Here is a 23,109-nt window from a genome sequence, read left to right as displayed (position 1 = left end):
ATGAAGCCATCATGTTTTTTCCAGTAGTAACCGAGTCCTTCCAAGTCCATAATCTCTCCAAGTATCATCTATACAACGGCATCGTACTCAAGTCCATTCCATTCTCGCCGACGTTCCATGCCCATGCCACGGCGCCTGTACACGGCTCTTCTTCGCTGGAGGCTCCTCGACTACGAAAAGCTCATCTCGTTCTTCCTCAACCTTATCCGGGGTATTATTCGCAACAGCCATCCCCATGGCCTCTTCCTCGTCACCTGCAAAAGCCTCGCTGACGCTCTTGTATTGCTTCGCGGGTATACCCCACGCCAGGGTCGTCTGCTTAAGATTGCCCTTCTTCTTGGGCGGCGCTGAAGGAACTTGTGTCGTCGGAGGTCGTGGGGCCTTCTTCTTCGGTTCATGAGCGTCATGTCCAGCTCGTCTCTTCTTGCCCTGCTTGAGATAATTCCGCACTAGAGTGGCAGGAAGGTTATCCTCCGGTTCCCACGATGGATTCTGATCAGGAGGCCAATCGCCCTCCCAGCGGACTTTGAAGAAGCGAACAACCCCAACGCCCTCAACCTCGAAGAACTCCATGCCCTCCAGGCGTTTGACTTCCCAGTCGTCATCTCCTTTGTCTTCGGCTGGCTTTTCTGCTGTGGGAGCTGGTTTAGGAGGCTTTGGCACAATCTTCTTCTCCTCAGGCTTGCTCTTCATCGACTTCACTTCCGGTATAGGTGGCCTGACAACCTGTGGCTCCAGGTGTTGTGTTCTAACATCCGTGACAGAGAGGGGGATTGCGTGCTCTTCAAGGGGAGCCCACTTCCACTCCGAGCCCGAAAAGAGCTCATCACTGCTCTTAGCCACTGTCGGAGGTTTCTGGGTTTTTGAGGAACTTGCTGGCGCCATCTTCTTCTTGCCTTTGAGGTTCGGCTTGACGGCTGCTGGCTGTGGTGTACTTTGTCGAGTCGAAGATGCCGTTGAGGGGAGCGATTCAAAGACAGGTTGTTTGCCTCCAGCATTGCTTTGTCCTGACGCACGGGACTCGAGCGCAGCCGTGTGCGACGTGCCCAATTGGGCCACACGGCGCACGCTTTCGGGTTTTCGAGGAACCAAGTCGACCTCATGCTCATGGTCCATATCCACGTCTGTTGAACCCCTTGACGTCTCTTGCTGCAGCTGTCTCGAAGGACTCCCATACTCATCCGATAGTCCTTCAAAATCCGCGAGTCTGTTCTCCTTCGGGGCTGATATCGTCATGACGCCCTTCTTAGGTATGGCGGCAGTCTTGCTCTCAGGCTCCGTAACGACAGCAGTTTCTATCTTGCTGTGCTTCGGTGGTCGTCCACGTCTCTTCGGCTTGGATGGCTTGTCCACAGCCTGTCCTTTCTTCTCTTGTGCCAACTTCTTGCTGTCCATCTGCTCCTCCATATTATTAAACCCCCACTCCTCGACCTCTTGAGGCGAGACATAGTTGAGGATCTGCATGGCGGGCACCAACATCCTCGCAGCCGGCAAGTCGTGCCATCCCACTATATAAGTCATCCGTCTTGGTAGAGGCTTCCCATCTGCAGCTAAACCCGGCGAGGGGAGTATGATGCGATCGAGGATGTACGCGGTCGAGTCTCGAGGTGGAAGCAGACTGATGGGTTGGAGGGGAGGACCGCTGCCTGGGACATAGCCCCCTGGCTTTTTCTGACGGATTTGCACTTCTATTCGGCTGCGTACATGGTTGGTTCGTTTTCGTTTCTCTGGGTCGACGGCTTCCGACTGCTGGATCGACTCCATCGCGTGCGCGCACACGAGGAAGCTCCGCGATCCGCCACTTCGAGTCTCAGGACAAAGAACGTGAAAAAGGAATGCCGCAACAGCCCAAAAAAGAAGTCGACATTAAAGCAACGCGTCAGCGAGCTCTGTGATTTTTTCGGGCAAGATCTGAATGGCTTTCTGGCGAAATGTTAGAGTCGTCGTTTCTTGCACATGAATTAAACGCGGTTAGCTCTTCCTCCACACAAGCCACCTTGTAGAAAATAAAGGTTAGGTGATGACTAAGCCCGCTCTGATCAAGCCTGGAACGAGCAAAGGGTCTTTAAAGCTCTTAGGATCTCTCGTGCTATTAAATAAATATCTAATATTAATAAAAGTATTTTTTTCTTAATATTTTTATTTAAAAAATAATAAATCTTATTATAATACTTATAGGTTAAAGTATTTAATAATAAATATTAAATATAACTTTAATTAACTTTTATAACTATGTTTAACTTATAGCTGCTATAAACTATACCCCCCTAGTGCGGATCTGGTTATAGCTCCCCGATTGACCTCTTCGCTCGGAAGCGCTTAACCGCGCTTAACACAAGCGCCATCTTTTCTCGCCCTTTCCCATGAGATCACGAACCCAGCTTGTACCGAGCTTCCCCCACGTCAAAAATCCCGTCGACCAAAATCTCGACGTCGACGAAGCCCAATCCAATCTCCACTCCATTCTTGAGTTTCGCACTGAATTAATTGACTCTTTCTTGCGCAATTCCTTGATCATGGCCTCATCCCCGCTCAAGACGTTCGTCTTGCGACGACCCGTCACCGGCGTCATCTGCTCTTCGCCGAAAGCTTCCTTCTCGACATTTCCCGCCGCCGCCGGACCCGTCTCGTGCCTCGCCCGCTCGCCGCTCCGAAAGCAATGCCTCCCCACCGTCGTCTCCGTCCCCAAGGCCTTTGCCCGCGCCGCCAGCTCGGGTAAGCCCGACCTAGCCTCGGCCGCGCAGCAGTCCCTCAACGCCACGCCGGGACAGAACAACGCCCACGACTTTGCGCTGGATCCCCATCACGCCCTTGATTGGAACAGCTTCTTCAAGCTCCGCCTCAAGCGCCGCCGGTACCAGCTCCTCTTCTCCATCACCAACGGCATGTTCTGTGGCGGCGCCGGCGCCGTGGTCCTCTCGACGGGTGTCGCCGAGCCCATCATCACCCAGATCCCCCTCGATCCCTTCATGACGCTGGGCATCATGACGTTCGCCTTTTCTGGTCTTGGTTGGTTGATCGGCCCCAGCATCGGCAACCAGTTCTTCTATGCGTTGAACCGCAAGTGGAAGAAGCAGATGACGCAGAAGGAGGCTGAGTTCTTTGAGCGCATCAAGAAGCACCGGGTTGACCCCACCAACTCGAGCGCCGCCAACCCTGGTATGAGCTGATTTTTCTTATCTGATAATCTATGCACTGAAGCTAATTGATCACAGTTCCCGACTTCTACGGCGAAAAGATCCAGAGCGTGGCTGGCTACCGACAATGGCTAAAAGATCAAAAGGCTTTCAACAAGAAGAAGACTGCCAACTTTGTGTAAAATAACAACAACAAAAACTGTCTTGGCTAATGGATAATGGCTTTTCTTCATTGGCAGAGCAAAAAAATCTTCATATGTAATGATGGCGCAGCTGACGGGCAGGGATGGGCCGCCCTTGATGTTGCGGCCCCGGATCATCGCGGGCATGTATCTATATCGTCAAATCTCATATCCAATAACCAACTCTCTTCCTCTTTTCATTGGTTTCATATTTGGCTATCTGGTATGTGGCTATATGAACGGTACGCTTGGGTCGACGTTGGCTTTCCAGGATCTCATGCCTCCTTGAATGTCACCGATGAAGCGTTCCCCATTGTTCCCCAGCCCTAGGTCCTTGAGCTTCTTGGCAGCAATCTGCGAATCATTGCCGACTCGGCAGACGATGTAGATGGGTGTGGACGGTGGTAGGTCGGTCGGCCAACCCTCAGGTGTTGTCTCGCCACGAGCGTTCATGAATCGACTGATGGGGATGTTAACCGAGCCTGCAATGTTGCAGAGGTCAAAGTGCTCTTTTTCTCGGACATCCAACAGCAGGTGTTCTTTCTTATCCGCCTTGGCAACCTCTTGGTATTCTTTGGCGGATATTCTCTCTTGGGGTTGAAGAAGCTCGACAGGCTTCATCACACCACAAAATTGGACATAGTCCATCGACATCTTCAACTCATTCAACGTCAATGCATTCTCGTCCCCACATGCAAAACACGTCTTTCTTCGGCCTCTCATCCTCACAGACCGAAAGGGGGTATCCGCTAATGCACTAAAGAGCAGCAGCATCGGGGTTTTGGGCTCCCTTTCCTGGATCTCTAGATCACCTCGAGTGATCAGCTTGATAGCCTCCAGAGCCTGCAAGACACCCATAACGCCGACGACAGGCCCGATGATACCACCCTCACCGCAGCCGACGACGCTCTCTGGCGGCGGGGGAGTGGGGAATACGCAGCGGTAGCATGGTCCTTGGCCGGGAGGGTTATTGAGAACGATGAGCTGCCCCGATGCTTGAAACGCAGATGCTGAGATGAGGGGCTTCGACAGCAGGACGCAGATATCGGAGATGAGATATCGTGATGTAGGATGGTCGGTACAGTCAAGGACGATGTCGTACTGTGAAACGATGTCTTGGGCGTTTTGCGGTGTGAGGTGAGTCTTGTGGGCATGATACGTGATGGTTGGGTTGAGTCTATAGTTGTTAGTCTGCTCTATCAAACTTGTGAGAGAACTTACTCTTTCAGATATGTGATTGCACTCTCAACTTTGCTCATGCCGACACGACTTGTCGAGTGCGCTATCTGGCGATGGAGGTTCGACACTTCAACTTCATCACCATCAACCAGCCCAATGGCGCCGACTCCTGAGCCCGCAAGATAGGCCGCAGCTGGACATCCCAGACCTCCAGCGCCGACGAGGAGCACCCTGGCCTTTCTCAACCTCAACTGGCCTTGAGCCATGTTAGTAACATCCCTTGATTAAGAGGCTGAGAAATAGACCTACCTTCCAGACCAAATTTGGGAACAATCATCTGTCTGCTATACCTCTCATACTCGTGCGTATCAAGCGGCCACTTCCAAGCTTGCTTCTTCTCCCTCTCCTCGGCCTCGGCGGCTGCAAGCTGTGACCGAAGGTCAGCGAGCTCAACCTCTCGTTTTGCAATCTCCTTTCGAATTTGATCTATATTGTTCATTTTCACCCCAAAATCTGAAAAGTTGAAAGAAGAAAAGGTTGAGTCGAAGCTTATTCATGGCTCACGAGCTGCCCCTCCATGCGCCGAGTGACGAGTCTCGGTGTACCCCACCATGATCTCGGTGAACGGACCCTTCACCGAAAATATTTCCAGCACCAAGAATCTTCAACACCAAATCCCAGCATCTCAACTTCCTACAACCTAATATCCAATTCAAAATGGTAAGCCCCTCTTGCCCCTCTACATAAAAACCAATGCTGACAGTCTCAGGCTCCCCAACCACCCGGCCTCAAGAAGCCCTCGGCTCGAACCCTCCGCCACCAACGCGTGACGGGCCAAATCCATCCCCTCGCCCCGTCAAAGACATTCCGCGACGACGCCGCAGTCTCAGACTCGTTCCTCTCCACCAAGCGCGACAAGCGCCTCATCAAGCACTCCTCCTTCGTCTCCCGCATTGCCTCCTCCTCGCGAGTCTCCAAGGCCAACAAGCGCCGCAGACCGTCAAAGAAGCTTGCAGCCACCCTCGACAGCCTCGCCGATGCCCTGCCCGAGCTCGATGATGATGCTGGACAGCCTGGAAAGGTCAAGCACAAGAGTTTGAGGAGCAAGAAGGGCGCGCTCAAGAAGAAGGAGATGGTGGTCAAGGGCGAGATGGAGAGGTTTGGTGTTAGTATGGCGAGGTTGACTGGCACGCCTCAGGAGAATGTGGCGCCTGCTGGAGTGCAGCACGATGATGACGACGATGATGAAGATATGGATAATAAGGCCAAGGCGGCGGAGGCCAAGCCTGCTGCCCCTGCACCGACTGCGAACCGATGGGCCGCTCTACGGGGGTACATCTCGGCGACGATGGAGCAGAACCCGGCCTTCACAGGGAACAACTAGTCTGGATCTGTGATTAAACTTTACGGAAACGCTCGATTGATACCATTTTATGGAAATACTGGTTGGGAATACCTCGTTAAGACGAGGCACTCAACGGCCTTTGAGCTGTTATCAGGAGTTCGAGGAGTTAGGGATTCAAAAGCATCATGCAGATCTATGAAACAATCACGACACAATAGACAAGGTACATTCAATAGAGCTCAATTGTTGTCAAGATACAACTATTTCTCATAAACGCTATGATGTGCATGTCATGACGCTTCCACAACATATTTTCCCTTGTCCTTGTCAACGCCGCAGTGGCAACCTCAACTCCACATTTTATTACTCGTCATCCGAGTGTCATTCCTAAAAATCATCGAAAACAGAAAAGGCCTATTAGCATAATCGCTCTCGTCCATCACCTGGTGATTGCGTCCAGGTGTACAAGGCGTCTCGCTTCGCTGTCGCTGCAGTACCATCCAACGCCAACAATACATGAGCTTCTCGTGGAAGCAGAAAAAAAAGAAACAGAAAATAAATCAACTCGACCGTCGCGCATTCTTCGTAGATTTCATTACAATAGTGGAACAAGCATTTCGGTTTGTGCTGACTGCCTCAGTTGTTCGAGTCCGCCTCCGAGTCGGCTTTCAGTTGTTGCTTGCTCCGAACCTTGACAGGTGTGAGACTCTTTGAGCTGCGAGAGCGCGTCTCAGACTTGGTGACTCGATAGCTGGGGTCGGACGATGAAGGGGATGATGAACTCTGGCTAGTCGACCGAGTTCTAGGACGCAGCCGAGATCTCATCCCGGCCCACGGAGGCAGATAGCTCTTGGCTGGTCCAGCGGCATCACTGCGACCTTTACCGACTGCACGCCCGCTCGGCAACTTCTTGGTCGCTGCCTTGGACTTAGGCTTGGTCACAGACCGTCTCCGCATCAGTTTCTGCAGGCGCTCCTCGAATTCTTCGTAAGAGCCGTAGCAGTCCGTTCTCTATTCGATCCGCGGAGGCGTCTTGTTGTTCGTGAACGGGCTGGCGCTTCTCCTATCTTGATTATTAGACACTTTACAGAAACGGGGAACTTCAACACTCACGATCGCCTGCGTTCACCCTCCTTGCGAAGGTTCTCAATGATACGAAGCATCTCCTTGCGGCCGCCGTAACTATCGACCATTTTTCCGCCCATGCTCATAGACACCTTCTCGCGGGCATTAGCGCAGAGAAGGCGCTTGACTAGGAGATGTCGCATCAATAGGCAAACAAAGACACCGCAGTCGCTTCCGTTCTCCTGCTGAGGGCAATCTTCGAGGTTGATGAATCGCAGAGGTCGCTGCAGCACCGTAGCAAGCTTGCGCGTAGCAAGGTTAGCCTCGGCATAGTTGGCACCGCCGAGGGAGTCGTAATGGAAGGCCACACCATCAAGAGTCGAGACGAGGAGTAGTGACCAGTGGCTACCACCCTCAGCGACACCCACATTACGGTTGTCGTTGATGGGCAGGAAAATGTGTGTGACCTTGGAGAAATCGGGAAGGGCGGATCGGACCGAGCGCAAGTCAGGCTCCTTCATGAGGAGGAACGTCATACTAGGGCGGAGGAGGATAATGCGTGCTTGGGGATACCGAGGAAGTGTTTCGCGCTCGAGGTACTCCTCCCAGAAGGCGATATTGTTGTCGGTCAACCAGTCGTGCTTCAGAGACTTGATATCTTCGGCCGTGAGGAGAACATCGTAATAGCTCAGATATGGTTTTTCGGGCGCAAGCTGTAATCAGTGTCAGCACCGTTTCAAGTAAGTAGGGTGCATATGCGAGCCGGTGACCATCCCAATGGCGGCGCAGCGGACAAGAGCACGCGCCCAGGTGCCAAGGCGGGGTTGCACGTACAGAATCACCAAAGTGGCGGGCCATCCTCTGACGAAAAGGCATCTTGGAGTCTTTTGTCTGGGGAGGTATTGAAGGAGAGGTATTGGCGGAAGAATTCGACGTCGCGGGTGTGATCTCGTGCTCCGAGTTGGCAGTCAACGTAGAGCTCGAGGTTTCGATAGACCCGGAGCTGCCTGGTCGTGATCGGCGCCGGCGGAAAGAGAGCCAAGAGCGAAGACGGCTGCGAAAGTGCAAGGTCAGTGGACGATGTCGAGCGAGTAGAAGCGCAAGCAGCAGTAGTTGGCTCGAGAGACGAGAGAAGCGCAGATCGCAAGTGGGATGAAGAAAGAACAGAGAGTGATGAGTGGAGAGATGAAAGCGTAGATTGGTTTTTCAAGTTGTGTAAGTGAAAAGACTGGGGAGGGATGGAAGGAGGGGGTATATGCCGTTTGAGAACAAACGAACAAACAAGGCGAACAATAGGAGAATCCGTACACACAATGATTCAATAAAGCGTGCGTTTTGTTCCGTTTTGGGGTATTTTTCCACGAGACTTGGGTATCGTCGTGTGACGTGAAAAAATCTGAGATGAAGGTGAATGCGAGGAGAGGAAGAGGGAAAAAAAACTGGAGCGGGAGGGCAGTGTTCAGTGCTAAAGATGGGGGAGCCGATGGGGAGGCTTAGTTGGCGCGTTTGCAACTGAGGCTCAGCCCGAAAAGGGCCAAGCTTCCAATGCCTGGGGCGGGGCGAAGGCTGTAACGGCAGTCTAGCGGCACCCACTGGAGGCCCCCTGCAACTCGCCCCGATGTAAGAGGACCCTGTCGTTCTGGTTGTCGCTGGCCTCGTTGCATGCAACCTCGCTCGATTGCTCGACCCTCCTTGGTCTGCCGTTGCACATATGCATGTATGTATTGCAGGTTTCTGTCCTCGGCTGTGACTCGCGCCTGGAGCGTGACGGGACGGATAGCATGGGATGGAGAGTCATATGCCCGCCGGACCACACGGGGACGGGCAACAAGGATGCCCCGAGGTCGGTCGAGGCACCATGGGACGAGGAGGCAGTCAGGCAACTCTGCCTTCAGGAGAATACCAGCGTCCCAATTGGGGTAATTAATCGGAACAATAGCAGACACTCGTCTTCAAACTTCAAACATCAAACACAGACAAACGAAACATGGACCCAAGTCCGCTGTTGCAGCACGTACCTTGGCGTCCCCGCTTCATCCGAGGCCATCGTACCACTCAGGTTTCAAGTTGCTCTGTGGTATCCTCCGTCTATGAGAGAGCCAGCGCAATACGGTAGGGGTGTCGTCTCGTCTCGTTGTCGATGGGTCCGTGGTCGATTTGATAGAAAGTTGAAACAATGCTAGGGACCACCCAGAGTAATTAATCAGGGTCTGGAAGTAACAAGGTTCCAGGTCAAATAGAGATTTCTCGTACAACAACGAAATTAATTATAATTAGCCTTTTAAGCAATCAATACTTCTACTAGAAATCATCTGCGTGGGCATCGCGCACCTTATACTTGACTGGCTCCCGCCCGGCAAGCCAAGCTGAGCTGGTCATGCCCGCGCCTCGAAGCCAAATACGTCACCTCCCAACATCGTCATCGCTCCAGCCCACGCAGCCCAGCCCTCAACCGCGCTACCGATCGCGCCGCCCATCAACGCCTCATTCAAACGCCCCCGGACTCAAAACTCCATCATCAGCATCACCAGCCCTTAATCCTCCCTAATTGAGTCTAGCCCCTGGCCTGCCCAGCCAGATCCTCTCCTCTCGGCTCATCATCCCATTCATCCGCTCGACCCTTGAGAGTCCCCAAATTGTTGCATCATCTGGTGATCGTTTCGCCTGCGACCAAACCCCTTTCAACCGTTAATCACGAAGCATCATCATCGCGAGATCTTCCCTTCTCTATCAAAATCCTGTCAAATTCGCCTTCTGGTCTAGCCACGGACAAATACATCTGCCAAGCCCCGGTCGTCCGTTACCCTCATGGGCAGGAAACCTGCCCACTCAATCAACCTTCAAAATCCCTGCCGCCACTGAACCCTGATCTTCCTTCGTACGTCCCTGAGAACCCACTCGCATATGTAACTTTGCCCTTCAACCTCTGCAAGTACTCTGTCCCATCTCCCCGGTGCTCTTTGTGCGTCCCTGGGTGCGTACTCCGTAGTGTACATCTTGTATCTTGCCCATGTGCTCAAAACATCTAAATGCCCTCATCCTCCACCATCTTTCGCTTCAAGAGTCGCCCGTGAAGGGCCCGCAGGCCAGTACTCGCTTGTTGGTATAGCTGACGTCGCTTTGTCGCCGCTTGCTCCAGCTGGTGCATCGCCTTCCCCCGCGCCTTTTCGCCGTCCTCAACGGTTTCTCTCGCTTCGCGAACTCGCCGAGCGAACCTATCACCATCCTTCTTACACGCATCGGCCAGCGCATTCCGTTCTTGGCTGTACCTTCGCTCCATCTTGTCCACGCAATCGATCCCGCTCTTGCGATAGGCATCCGCCCCGCGGTAAATGGTCGCTTCCTTGGTTGCCAGGTGACTCAACATTGTCTAGGCAGCATGTAAGCACGGCATCTCCCAATGACCAAGAAACCTACCTCAACCAGCACGTGGAGTTTCTCCGCCACTTCGTCTGTCGGTTTCTCAGGGTCTTTCTGCTCGGCAACTTCATTGCCCTTCTCCGTAGTCTTGGTCCGCTTCCCCTCATCCACCACGGATGCCCCGTCCTGCCCTTGCAGAGACTCAAAGATTTGGCGCTGCAGGTTCTTGTTGAGCGCAGTGAAGACAGGAAGAAGATCGCTCTCTTGCTCTCTCTGTTCATTTCGTGGGCGTGCTTTGAGCTCAATTCTGGTCTTGTCGTGGTTTGGCTCTGCCGCTGCCAAACCTGAGATGTATCGTTGCTGTAGATCGTTGCCTCGAGAATCTGAGGATTTCTATCCCTCAGGTCGCCGAAGGCGCTGAGACCTTCTAGGTCCAGATTGCTCCCTGTCAAGCTTCTGCTCCTTCAATCGTGGACTCTGGGCCTCGATGGGGCTCGGTTCATCAATCAAGAGACCTTGTCCCGTCTCAACTGGTACCGGGCTTCCGGCCTTACTGATACTGAAACTCCGTGACATTTTGCTGCTCTTGCGGCGTTGAACAAAACCTGCCTTGTTAACTCTTGTAGAAGTGTCCTTCGAGATACCTGCTCCCCGGGTAGCACGGGGAGCACCTTTCACAGAGATGTTGGGGTCACGATGTGAGAGAGCTTGAGGAGCGTTGACATTGGTTTCGCGACTTCGCTTGCGAAGATTGATAGGCTCTTCAGCAGGCTCTGTCGATGCAGCTGCTTTAATTGGCGTTGTATCAACGATAGCTTCCTTCGCCTTGGGGGCGCTGGAAGGCTGGGAAGCGACAGGTGAGGGGGGCTCCTGTGGTAACACTGCCACCTGCTGGTCTATACCATGCTCCAGAGAAATGTTTGCTGTCGTCATGGGAGTGGCATCGGTTCCTGCCATCGAATTTTGTGCTGCAGTTTGAATTCCTTGCGATGGCCGCGACGGCTTTGTCTGTTTAGGCTCGTCTTCTGATATCGATGAACTGGCCGGGTCGCTTGCCACCACGATCGGGTCATGAGATAACCCTTGAGAGCTTGAGTTGATCTCTGGGTCCTGCTTCCCTCGTGCAGATTTGGTCTTTGACTTGGCCGCTGTCCTCGCCCTCGTGTTGATGACAGGCTTGGGTTCAGTGAAGTCGGTTGTGTCGACGATGATGACAGAGTCATCTTCGTACTCCTCCTTGACAGACATTTTGCGTTTCTTTCTGGGTTGTGCCTTCCTCGTAACCGGCTTGGGTGCAGGTTTTGGGGTGGACTCTGGCGCAGCTTTCCGGGTAGCCTTGGGCGCCGCCTTCTTTCTTGCACCGAGAGCCGGGGAGCTTGAGGCAATGCTTGCCTGTTTCATGGCGTTCACGAGGGTCATTCTCACTGGAGGTTCGGCATTCTTCTTCGGTTGGGGGACTTCTTTGATTGCTTGAGTGTCCTTGTCAAACTGAATCGGCGTCTTCGCACGTTGCTTTCGCTTCTTCCCCTTCTGACCTTGGCCTGCTGCTTGGTCATCTTGCGCTTGGGGGGTGGCCTGCTTGTCCTCAGTTGGTCCCTTTTCTTGGGCAGTGCTTGTCTTGTTTCCCTTCCGATGAGTTTCGCGGGGCTTTGGGTGATCGGGTGATGAAGCAGTTACCTCTTCATCTCTCACCAAGTCTGTATCTTCAATATACTTGGCCAACCCTTTCTTTAGGGCCTTTGGGTGCGGGGTCGGGGCTCGCTTCGTTTTCTTCGTCTTAGATGGTGCTGAATCCTGATCATGCTTGACACTTTCTCGGGGAGCCTGGGAGCGTTGCGGCGGAGGAGCGACTGGACGCTGTGCACTCGACCTAGGAGGGGTGGCATCGTAGAGCTCATCCGCTGGCAGGTGTTCAATCGGTTTCTCTGGTGGATAAAGTGGCATTTCGGGCAGTTGCAGAGAGTCGGGGATGGTGCTAGAAAGTAGGGGCTTGTTACTGAGTAGTTCCCACGATTCCTCGGTTGCGATTTGAGAAGGGAACGGCGAGCTTCGTCGCCCTGTGGAAGCCGTTTCTGAGAAATCCACTACAACCACAGCTTTGTTTGGTGAGTCTTCCAGACGGGCGTTGAGGCTTTGTGTGAGTGGCTGGGTCTTGGGGAGGTCTCCCTTGCCAGACTTTGGGCTAGAGAATGCATCAATCAGCGATCCTTGGTTGTCAAACTGCCAAATATCCTTGGACGCCTCGCTGCCGCGAAGTGGTGAGCTCCGGCGAGTCAAGGATCCAGTTTCAGACCAGGAAAAGTCGTTGGCAGGTGCAGGTTGTGTTTTCGGCTCTTCGAAGGGGTCCAAATTGATCAGATCAACATCGTCTACTCCATCATCAAACTCATCGACGAAACTCGACTGTTGCTTCTGGTTTGTAGTCGAACTTTTGACTCGCGCTGTTTGGTCACTATTGTCCTGACCTTGCGATTTGGAGACTGGCGTCTGTGTAAGGTGGTCCTCGGGAGATTGGAGGTGACGGGACGTCGGGGTAGTTTCGAGCTGTCCGAACTCTGTTGACAGAAGCCTAGGCTTTCCACGCTGAGTGGGTTTGCCACCCTTCCGTGGCATGCCTGCGTATCCGTAGGCTCCGCGCAATTGTTAGATGCGTCTGGCGGGGTATTGGTAGAGAGCTCCAACTTACACTGTTGCTAGTGCAGCAAGCCACTTAGAGCCTCAGTTGCGATATCGTCCGATGCGAATGACAGTGAATTCGTGTGCGACGAAGCCGTATCGCTCGTGCCAAGATCCTCAATCGCAGAAGGATGAAATGTCGAAATTGTGGTGTTGAGGAGAAATTCTCCAGATCTTGGGACGTTGGGCGTTCTGGTGTAGGGTGAGGAAGGAGCGACGTTGGCCATGCCTGCAAACCCAGGCCCTCAAGAAGAAGGTGCTTCGCAGGGTATATGATCGCACCCAACCTCACGAAGTTCAACGTGTTGGATGACTTCGAAAATTAATATCGCGCTGGCATGATTATCAGGGTAAAAAATAAGGTGACGAGGACATTTTCTCTACAGAAGCAATCCATCGCAACTTGGAGGGCAGGAGTGGCATCCCAGTCGTGACGTGGGTTATCGCTGATGATTGGCACCGATAACAATTCATCATGCAGCTGCCCAGAGGTACCGGGTAGGTTTGTCGCCATTTCATGGAAGGTCAAGCTTCAAATGATGGATCAAAAAGGCAGCGTGGAATTGAAAACGTATGGAAGATGAAGAAGATTTACTCCTCTACATGGACGTGTATTGACATGACGCTTACGTCCTCGATTTCTGTCAAAATGTTCTTTTCTGGCTGAGATCTAAGAAGTTACGCGTAATTCATCAGTGTGACGAGCTTCATGACGCACCTGACTTATTACGATTGACACCCAGGATCCTCAGCAAGATGCGTTTCCATTGTAAAGCAAGCTCTTCGGTTGAATATTGATTAAAAGAACATCACGGCGACCAGCCCAAGATCCACATGAAACAAGGATTCGAGACGCTTCAGCTCGGGCTCCGACGGACGAATTCTGCATCTACAATGCCGGGCTGATCTGGTGTCAAGACCATAAATCCTAGATGATTCATAATGATAGGTCCACACTATTTATTGTAGGATAGCCCGATGGTCCGAAGGTGAAATGCATTGATATTAGAGAAGCAGACGAGCGGACTTCGGGCGCCATGTCGCCCCGACACCGACCATGATGTCGTCGATGCACGGGTATTATTCAGCACGTTCCAGCCAGACAGCGGACTTAAAGCACAGGCATCAGTGGAGAAGTCCGCGACCTCCGCATCTCGCTTTGGATCGTCCGGGTCGTCGGTCTCATAAATACTCCTGAACAACATCGCTGACTTCGATAACACAAGGCTGCTCGCTCGTCATCATTTGGAGGTGCTAGAAGCTTACGGTACTTCAGAACGGCACTGCAGTAAGGCCATCGAGTTAAACCTTAAGCCACCCAGTCAGAATCGCCATGTCGGAGCACGAACAGCAGCCTGGCGTAACCAGCGCAGTCAGCGATGCGGGCACCAAGACCTGCGCCTTCGCCAGCTTGTGCAAGGTCAGCGTTGCGCAACGGCCCGCGCCCGAGCCAACGCTCGCACCAAAGTATCCTGCTGTTTCGTCGATACCTCGCACCTCCGCGGAACGTCTGGTGCTGGCCGCCGAAGATGTCGTCGATGACCCCGACCACCCAAAGCCCAACACCTTTCTCTACCTCGCCTACGGATCCAACATGTGTGCGCAGACCTTTCTCGGCATGCGAGGTATCCGTCCTCTATCGCAGGTGAACGTCTCAGTACCTACGTTGGAGCTCAAGTTCGACCTCCCAGGAATTCCTTATCGCGAGCCATGTTTCGCGAATGTTGGATACAGGAAGATGCCCGATAAGCCGAAGCTGCCTCCCAAGATCCCATTTGATCCCCCACAGCCTCCCCATTCAGAGTCCAAATGGGATGAGGGTCTCCTGGGTGTGGTGTATGAAGTCACAGAGGAAGACTACAAGACCATCATCCGCACCGAGGGTGGTGGAACAGGCTACAAGCAGATCATGGTGCCATGCCTTCCTCTTCCTCCCAAAATTTCTATTCCGGAGAAGCCTTTCCCTGAAATTCCAAAGCCATTCCTGGCCAAGACGCTCTTTGCGCCCCAGATCCCCGATTCTGGTCTGCCCGATGATCCTCGCAAGAAGAAGTGGTGGTATCGCTTCCTGATCCATCCTGTTCGAGAGCCCGGCTATGCGCAACCAAGTGCTCGTTACCTGAACCTGATCCGGGACGGTGCTAAGGAGCATGAACTTCCCGAAGGTTACCAGCGCTGGCTTAATGCTATGCCGACTTACACCGTCACCAACTGGAGGCAGCGCATCGGCGCCGCGGTGTACTTGGTTATCAGCCTTGTCTTCTTCGCAATCATGGTGTTGTCTGGTCCTTTGGCGGATAAAGATGGAAAACTACCACGGTGGCTAGCTCTTGCTACCACCGTCTTTTTCAACTTGAGTTGGATGATGTATGATGGCATTTTGAAACCGGTCTTGGGAGATGGCGAGAGAACTGAGGAGACAGAGCAGCGCTGGGGACACAAGAAGAAGCCTTCATGGTCCCAAGTTCGGCAACGAATCCCGCACTTGGATGAGGAAAAGGTGGGATTACTGAAAGAATTTGACTAAGCTCATAGGAGAGAGCACCGGCTGTACGCCATATATGTTGCTAGCTATGATTACCATCCACTGATTAGGAGGAACCAATTAACTACTGCTTCGTTCCTTAAATAATATAATACTACTGGTTGAATTATAAACCCTGAAGCACTCTGGTGCATGTCTCTCATCCACTGCGTGCCAAGATGTCGCAAAAGCTGCTTTGGGCGGATGAAAGGGACGGAAGTGGCTCAACCAGCATGGTTGGGGTGAAACTGGTTGCGGGAATGCGTCTTGTTGAGACCTAGCGCACGCATGTCGACATCAAGTGCTCTCAAGTCAATGTAACGATGCATCCTCGGTATCAAGGATGCGATATGACGCGATTCCCAGCGGCAGCAGCTCGAGGGTCCTTTATCTGTCAACCTCGCACATCCACAAACTCATGATCTTGACCTCGACGGCATGAGCCGTCACGCGACCGTAGCCAGCCGCAAGCCAGGGAGGAGGATCGGCCCGCGGTCGTTTATGTTTAGCAACGGGGCTCGGTCCTGTTCCTGGATTGTGCTGCATGCAATGTCGCCCCCCGGTTCCCCAAGAACGATGCTGTGCTCAAGATCCTTGTCAGCTTCACATGTGAAAATGGATATGCCCACGCAACAAAAGCTGCGATTTCAGCTGTTGGCCTCTCACGTCTACGCCTTTGCTGCATGTGATGGCCTCGGCCGGTCGGAGGTCGGTGGCCCCGATCCCAGGCTCATCCTTCTGGCCCTTGCCCCGGAAAATCGATGGGTTTTGATGGGGCGCTTGACTGTTTATGGAAGGCGGTGTCACCCGCCACTTTACTGCCCTGCGTCATTGTGGCTTGCTCCAGGGTTCAACAACCTTGGGGAGCTGAGGGTGGTCCAGACAAATCCATCGTATATCTCCTACCCCTCCTCTCTCTCACAAGCTTTCACTCTTGCTTCCTTGGTACCTTTTGCTTCGCTTTTGCCTGTTCTCGCATGTTTCGTTCCCTCGTCTTGCGACCTTCTTCTGTCTTGATCAAGCCAAAAAGAATTCTTTCTTGCACACGCAGCTACTCCACGACGACATTCGGCAGCATGACGAACTTGGGCGGGCATTCGAAGAAGCACAAGGTGACCATTGTGGGATCCGGCAATTGGTACGCCCAACCTCTTCCGAAGCTCAATTCAGCTTTGCGCAGCTTGCTGACATCTTTTCCCGTGATGCAGGGGCTCAACGATTGCCAAAATCCTTGCCGAGAACACCCGCGCAAACAAAGACATCTTCGAGGAAGAGGTCCAGATGTGGGTCTATGAGGAAGACGTGACCATCTCCAAAGACTCCAAGTACTATGACGAAACGATTGGCGACAAGCCCCAGAAGCTCACCGAGGTGATCAACAAGCACCACGAGAACGTCAAGTATCTGCCCGGCATCGCCCTGCCTCACAACATTGTCGCCAACCCTGACATTCGCGCCGCCGTCAAGGACTCCACCATTCTCGTCTTCAACTTGCCCCACCAGTTTATTGCAAATGTTTGCAAGCAGATCAACGGGCACATCCTGCCCTTCGCCCGTGGTATCAGCTGTATCAAGGGTGTCAACGTCACCGATGACGGTGTGAGCCTGTTTAGCGAGTGGATTGGTGATGGCCTTGGCATCTACTGCGGTGCGCTCAGTGGTGCAAACTTGGCCCGCGAGATTGCCGAGGAGAAGTGGTCGGAGACGACCATTGCTTATGACCCCCCGGCTTTGGACAATAGCAGAGCTCCATCGCCGCGTGACGGAAGCCCCAACCCTACAATTGGCGAGCTTCCTGATATCCGCCACAAGGATGTCCGTGGCCGAACGTCCAAGACTAAGCTGACCGCTATGCCCGCCGATTACCCTCCTCTAGACCAGGACTGCTTCCGCACCCTGTTCCACCGACATTATTTCCACGTCCAGATGGTGTCTGATGTTGCAGGTGTGTCCTTGAGTGGTGCGTTGAAGAACGTAGTCGCTCTCGCAGCCGGTTTCGTCGATGGTCGCGGTTGGGGTGACAACGCCAAGGCTGCCATCATGCGTGTTGGTCTCATGGAGATGGTCAAGTTCGGCAAGGAATTCTTCGGCGAAACCGTGCACACTGCCACCTTCACAGAGTCATCGGCTGGTGTTGCTGATCTGATCACCTCCTGCTCCGGTGGTCGTAACTTCCGCTGTGCCAAGAAGTCCGTGGAGAAGGGCATCTCGGTGCAAGAAGTCGAACAACAAGAACTCAATGGACAGAAGATCCAGGGTACTACGACGGCAGAGGAGGTCAACAGCTTTTTGAAGGCGAGAGGACTAGAGTCAGAGTACCCCCTGTTCACCGCAGTGCACGCCATCTTGAATGGTCAGGCCAAGGTGGATGATATTCCCAACCTTGTTCAAGACTCTTGAAAGTTTAGAATTATGGGGCAGGGTTAGGAGACAACATAGGTTGAACGGTTGGTCAATATGGAGCGGCGTTGGTATGGCTCAGATAGGTAGTTTACGTGGGTTTACTCATAGTACCAGGCAGGCGAATTCGGAATGAATTGTGATTTAGAGCGATGAACTTGTACAAATTGGGTTTATGATCTTGGTGTGATTATTACTCTGATAGGTCAAGTTACTGATTATCATAGTGTTTCTATTCCATAAGCTGGCAGAAACCTCCGCTCTATATCTCGCCTCACTGTTATTGATACAACAAAGAGGGTTGCGTCAATGTGAGCATATTTATTATATCCTTATGCTTTGAGTACTTCTTGCTTAGGCAAAGCTAAGTATTGACTAAAGTATCCCTAAGAGAAACGGATGTGATTAACTCGAACCCCCGGTTGTGACCTCTGGAGGTTTCTGCCGGCTTATGGGATACAAGTTCTAGTCGTTCATACAGGGTTGACGCCCCAGAAGTCCATTGACTTGTTCACATCAACAAACAAGTCCTCAAAGTTGTTGAACGAGTCCACAGTCAAGGCCCAATCCATAAACTCTGTCAGGCCTTCTTCGGCGGTCTGTCCAGTCTGGACGTTATCCTTTTCCCCTACTGTCATTCCCGCCACACCATCTACGACCCCCGTCTCAGCGCCAGCAGTGATACCACTGCGCAATTGGTCCATCAAAAGGTCAGCCTTTGCCGTGAGATTCTTTGTCACACTTGCCGCACTCGCAGCAATAGCAAAATCACTACCAAAAACCTCAAAGACCTCGACGGCCTTGTCGATGGCTCTCCGAACGCTGCTCGTCGCGGCGTTGATGGGACACGCGAGCACAAAACCGATCATGTTGACCGCGGCGTTCCATTGCCAGATGAAGAACTCTTGCCAACCGTTCATAATGTCTGTTTCTTGAAGAGTCTGGTGTAAGATGTGGGTGTATGCCGCGGCATGGTTTGCGCAGGTCACTGCGTGGCGCTCTGCAGTGGGAGTGTATGTCCCTGGCGGAGGGGCAAAGTTGATGAATGGGCGGCGGAGGTTGGATTGGAGAGTGTGGTAGATGAGCTCGAGGCAGATTCGGTGACGTTGCAGCCAGAGTGGTGCACAGGAGTCGATTAGGATGGGGGTTCGATCGACGGAAAAGGGGGCACCTGAGTCTCGCCGTTGAAGCCTCAAGCCCGCGGGAACTTGATCGGCCCATGCTTGGAGGGCAGGCGACTGGCTAGTACTAAACTTGGCGCAAGATTCGAGGTCCCTGGAGTTCTTGTAGGGCGTCGAGTGATTGCTTTGCCCGAGAATCTCGGAACATCTCTCGTAAAAAGCATTGTGGATATCTGTCGAGACAATTATGAGCTTCTGGTTCTGAGCAGCGTAGGTGAGCCACGTCACTCCGTCATAAGATCCTAGACTCGAGTCGAAGAAGGAAGCAGCTTCTTCGTCGTCGCTGATAGGGGAGACCGTGATCTGAGACCTTTGCACCGAGAGCGGTCTGCCGACTTTCAGGGCGGTCTTGGAATCGTTGATGAATGTCGCCCACCAGAGCCTCTTTCGAAGCTCTTTCTCGGCTCTTGGCATTGACGCTGGCGGTTCGAGATGTAATCCGAGGGTTTGCGCTACGGACATGGCGGCGGCGAGGGTTGAGTGCGCCATGTTCTGGAAGGATGCGCAGCAGAGGTACACGACGGAGAAGAGATGACACTGCAGCGTCGTAATCGAAGGGCTTTCCAGCTCTGAGGCGAGGAGGGTTTGGCATCTTCGGTAGTACCACCGGCCTGCGATGCTGGCATCATCTTGATCGCGGCTGTTGGTGCCCGAGCCCCGAAGCAGGAATGCGCAGCCGTACTGCATCGAGATGGCAAGGATGATGTCCACCAGGGCAGATGGCTTGCGATAGGAACTAGAGCCGCTCCATAATGAGTTGTGAAGCTTTCGAAATTCGCCTTCCTGGATGATGGGCATGTTGGCGTGGTGTGATTCCCAGAACAGGTTGAGAAAATACTCTTCCTGCATGCGAGACATGGACGGCTTAGGAACCTCAGTTCGACGGTCTGTTCGAGATATGGCGTCTTCCTGGCCTGTAGGGTCGTCGAGTCTCCTGTTCATCCCTTTTGGTTCCATGCACCTGTGTTGTAGCGGCTGGTGGAAGGCTTGGCTTAGAAAGCAACCGATACGGCCGAGGAAGTAGTGGGATGAGGATGGGCCATAATAGGATGTCTGGTCGGAGCGACCAGATGCTGTGTAGATCCCCTCCCATTGCCTTTTCGGTGGTGAGAGCGCTGGTGTTGGGCTTGAGGGCGAGGGATATAGTTGAAGTTCGGTCGATGAAGGAGTTGAGTGAGTAGGAGTGGGAATGCCTGAAGGCAACGATGCAACATGACGACGTGCTTCCTCTAGTTGAGACTCTAGTTCTTCCACCCGACGTCTTAGCCTCTCAATTTCCCTACACGAAGAAGGGTGTTAGTAAAACTCCACCACTCGATATCGCAAACTCACTGCAACGCCTGGGGAAGAGTTCGAGCCTCGTCACTGAACCTCCCCCTGCTATTACACTGTAGCCCCTTCTGCCGACAAGGTCTACACGGTTTCCCATGATCGCACTTTACCCGTCTCGAGCGACAGTGATCGCAGGCCCGAGAGACTTGCTTCCTCGATGGTTTCGAGAGCGTAGGCGAACAAATTTCAGCCCTACCCTCGCCATTGTGTGACCCTAGAGATAACAGAGGGAGCATTACAAATAAGAAACAGGCTCCTATGGGTCTTTTAACGAAAAGATTGGAAAGCAGTGAGTTGCAAGATGAAGCTGGGCGGAGATTGCGGATATATTTTGGATTCCGTAGTTGCGACCCAAAAGTCTCCGTGGTTCCGCCGCGTCTGATTGGTCAGACCCCGGAATTCCGGTCAACCTCGCTCACAGCTTTGGCCGGAATCGAGGAGTTCTGGAGTTGACTCCTTTGGGAAGATGAGGATTGTGAAATTCAGTCGCGTTGAACAAGAGGATTCTGTAGATAAATACCATCGGTTCGCTGTTACCAAGATGTCTTGTCTCAGCAGCAGTTCCAAGCTTCGTTCACTAGAACACCTTTACATCACCAACTATGAGTTCCATTATCACTCACAATGCCCCTGGCATGAACCAAGGAGACATGGAGAAACAGAATAACCCTTCTTCGAGCACTCCAACCCTCCGAGACGAGTCATCGGACGAAAACAGCCCTACGACCTCTGAGCCCAAAGAACCTCAACAGGAGAGAACTATCAGGGGCTTTCGCTGGTTCCTCGTGTGCGTCGCCATCTTCTCAGCAAACTTTCTCTACGGACTCGATACTACCATCGCCGCGGACATCCAAGCTGCCGTGTCCGAGACCTTTGACAATGTCACAAAGCTTGGGTGGCTCGGCGTGGGTTTCGGGCTGGGAGCCACAGTTGCCATCCTCCCCCTTGGCAAGGCGTATGGTATCTTTGACACGAAGTACCTTTACATCGGGTCTCTTGTCATGTTCTCAGCAGCTAGTGCCCTTTGCGGTGCTGCCCCTTCTATGGGTGCCATGATCGTTGGACGTGTCTGGGCTGGCGCTGGTGGTGCGGGAATGTATCTTGGGTAAGACTCAGGGTATATCGGTGAGACGAAATCATCGCTAACTCGTGTAGAACATTGAACTTGGTATCTTCGACTGCCAGTCCTCGTGAAGCGGCATTCTATATCGCCTTCGAAGGCTTCGTCTATGGAGGAGGGTGTATCCTTGGGCCAGTGGTTGGAGGTCTATTGTCAGACAGCGCTGCAACCTGGAGATGGGTAAGCCTATCTCAGCCTGACAACCCGAACATGCTTGAAAGACATTGACTGACCAACTGTAGGCATTCTATCTCAACTTGGTCATCTTTGCAGTCACGTCGCCCATCTACCTCTTCGCCCTACCTTCGCTACCTCAGCAACCCGACACATCCTTTGTTGACAAGTTGAAGAGGCTTGACTGGCTCGGAATTACCCTCAACACGGGCATCTATGTCTGCTTTGTCCTCGCCTTTACCTTCGGCGGTCCTGAGTGGGCGTGGGATGATGGCCGATTCATCACTTGCGTCGTGCTCTTCGTCGTCTTCGTCGCTGCGTTCGCCATCACGCAGTACTACACCGTCTTCACCAACAAGATCGATCGGCTCTTCCCTTGCGACTTCCTGGCCAATCCCCAGATGATAATCTTGTACATCGCCATTGCGTGTGGTGGAGCTGGTCTGTTCGTTGCCGTGTATTACATCCCGCTGTACTTTCTCTTTGTCCACGGTGACTCGGGAACTGAGGCGGCGGTCCGTCTTCTCCCCTTCATCTTCTTTTACATCTCGGCCATCCTCTTCTGTGGATATGCCATGCCCCGTACCGGCTACCACATGGTCTGGTACCTGATCTCTGGCCTTCTGCTCACAGCCGGCGGTGCAACCATGTACACCATCAAGGCCGACTCGCCCGCGAGCTACACCTACGGCTTCTCAGCACTCCTGGGCTTTGGCCTAACGACTAGTCAGGCGAGTTACGCGGTAGCTGCGCACATCGTAAAGCCAGACCGACTCGCCGAGTCGATCCAGTTCCTCAACATCTCCCAGGGCAAGAGTCAAATGCTGGGACTAGCGATCGCAAGCTCCATCTTCCAAAGCCGCGCATTCGACGGCATGAACAAGGTACTCCAGGGTCAAGGCTTCTCGACAGAGGAGATCCGGGCGGCTATCGCGGGTTCGCAGAGCAAGATTCTGGCAACCATCAACCCTGAGCTGAGGCGGCGGTGCCTGGATGTGCTGGTCAAGACCATCTCGGAGATTTGGGTCATGGTGATCGCTGCGGGTGCGCTGCTGACTGTTTCATCGCTGTTTCTTACAAAGAAGCGGTTTTGAAGGATGATGGAAGTGGAGGAGCTGACTGAGCAGAAAGTGGAACAAGCGGTGGGTAAACGATGGGTGATGTGGATGAAGGAGCGTGGATGGTTGAGGGGAGGTTTGTTTGGTGGGGAGATGGTGCATTATTAAAAAGATACAGAAAAATGGTGTTTAAAATATCCATTGTTATTCATAGAACCCTTATTCTTTACATAGACTTTACATGTTATCGCTGTCTTCTAGTTTTACCATCCTGCTACAACTACACAACTGAAGGCGCACACCAAACCACCATCTCCTAGGCATCCAGTTACCGGCTGATTCTCTCCTTAGGTATTCAAGATGATTCACGCCTAGT

The 23,109-nt window shown here is 52.9% G+C and overlaps 10 protein-coding genes across 10 annotated transcripts; 5 read left to right on the top strand and 5 right to left on the bottom strand.

Annotated features, from left to right (window-relative positions):
• Positions 1–87: 87 nt before the first annotated feature.
• LRP88_14034 (chromo domain-containing protein) lies at positions 88–1,464 on the bottom strand (the record flags this gene model as incomplete). Its single annotated transcript, XM_083250386.1, has 1 exon — positions 88–1,464. The coding sequence occupies one exon, from the start codon at positions 1,462–1,464 to the stop codon at positions 88–90; it is 1,377 nt and encodes a 458-aa protein (XP_083094720.1).
• Positions 1,465–2,516: 1,052 nt separating this feature from the next.
• LRP88_14033 (presequence translocated-associated motor subunit PAM17) lies at positions 2,517–3,319 on the top strand (the record flags this gene model as incomplete). Its single annotated transcript, XM_083250385.1, has 2 exons — positions 2,517–3,159; positions 3,216–3,319. The coding sequence occupies 2 exons, from the start codon at positions 2,517–2,519 to the stop codon at positions 3,317–3,319; spliced, it is 747 nt and encodes a 248-aa protein (XP_083094719.1).
• Positions 3,320–3,550: 231 nt separating this feature from the next.
• Positions 3,551–4,997, bottom strand: LRP88_14032 (uncharacterized protein; the record flags this gene model as incomplete). The annotated part of the gene is made up of 3 exons (XM_083250384.1): positions 3,551–4,513; positions 4,570–4,754; positions 4,808–4,997. 3 exons carry the CDS (start codon positions 4,995–4,997, stop codon positions 3,551–3,553), a joined length of 1,338 nt encoding a protein of 445 aa, XP_083094718.1.
• Positions 4,998–5,215: 218 nt separating this feature from the next.
• LRP88_14031 (ribosome biogenesis protein SLX9-domain-containing protein) lies at positions 5,216–5,882 on the top strand (the record flags this gene model as incomplete). The annotated part of the gene is made up of 2 exons (XM_083250383.1): positions 5,216–5,218; positions 5,268–5,882. The coding sequence occupies 2 exons, from the start codon at positions 5,216–5,218 to the stop codon at positions 5,880–5,882; spliced, it is 618 nt and encodes a 205-aa protein (XP_083094717.1).
• A 972-nt stretch (positions 5,883–6,854) lies between these two features.
• Positions 6,855–7,784, bottom strand: LRP88_14030 (uncharacterized protein; the record flags this gene model as incomplete). Its single annotated transcript, XM_083250382.1, has 3 exons — positions 6,855–6,906; positions 6,957–7,621; positions 7,743–7,784. 3 exons carry the CDS (start codon positions 7,782–7,784, stop codon positions 6,855–6,857), a joined length of 759 nt encoding a protein of 252 aa, XP_083094716.1.
• A 2,149-nt stretch (positions 7,785–9,933) lies between these two features.
• On the bottom strand, positions 9,934–12,881 carry LRP88_14029 (uncharacterized protein; the record flags this gene model as incomplete). The annotated part of the gene is made up of 3 exons (XM_083250381.1): positions 9,934–10,278; positions 10,326–10,651; positions 10,823–12,881. 3 exons carry the CDS (start codon positions 12,879–12,881, stop codon positions 9,934–9,936), a joined length of 2,730 nt encoding a protein of 909 aa, XP_083094715.1.
• Positions 12,882–14,277: 1,396 nt separating this feature from the next.
• LRP88_14028 (uncharacterized protein) lies at positions 14,278–15,471 on the top strand (the record flags this gene model as incomplete). The annotated part of the gene is made up of 1 exon (XM_083250380.1): positions 14,278–15,471. One exon carries the CDS (start codon positions 14,278–14,280, stop codon positions 15,469–15,471), a length of 1,194 nt encoding a protein of 397 aa, XP_083094714.1.
• A 1,073-nt stretch (positions 15,472–16,544) lies between these two features.
• Positions 16,545–17,868, top strand: LRP88_14027 (NAD-dependent glycerol-3-phosphate dehydrogenase N-terminus-domain-containing protein; the record flags this gene model as incomplete). Its single annotated transcript, XM_083250379.1, has 2 exons — positions 16,545–16,606; positions 16,677–17,868. 2 exons carry the CDS (start codon positions 16,545–16,547, stop codon positions 17,866–17,868), a joined length of 1,254 nt encoding a protein of 417 aa, XP_083094713.1.
• A 473-nt stretch (positions 17,869–18,341) lies between these two features.
• On the bottom strand, positions 18,342–20,006 carry LRP88_14026 (fungal specific transcription factor domain-containing protein; the record flags this gene model as incomplete). The annotated part of the gene is made up of 1 exon (XM_083250378.1): positions 18,342–20,006. One exon carries the CDS (start codon positions 20,004–20,006, stop codon positions 18,342–18,344), a length of 1,665 nt encoding a protein of 554 aa, XP_083094712.1.
• Positions 20,007–21,031: 1,025 nt separating this feature from the next.
• Positions 21,032–22,769, top strand: LRP88_14025 (uncharacterized protein; the record flags this gene model as incomplete). Its single annotated transcript, XM_083250377.1, has 3 exons — positions 21,032–21,486; positions 21,537–21,681; positions 21,744–22,769. The coding sequence occupies 3 exons, from the start codon at positions 21,032–21,034 to the stop codon at positions 22,767–22,769; spliced, it is 1,626 nt and encodes a 541-aa protein (XP_083094711.1).
• Between the last annotated feature and the right edge of the window lie 340 nt (positions 22,770–23,109).

Source organism: Fusarium phalaenopsidis, assembly GCF_050370095.1.
Source record: "Fusarium phalaenopsidis strain FUZ10S chromosome Unknown contig_32332, whole genome shotgun sequence".
NCBI lineage: Eukaryota > Fungi > Ascomycota > Sordariomycetes > Hypocreales > Nectriaceae > Fusarium > Fusarium phalaenopsidis.
Note: the sequence above shows the minus strand (reverse complement) of the source record. Positions and strands in the feature narration are given on the sequence as shown.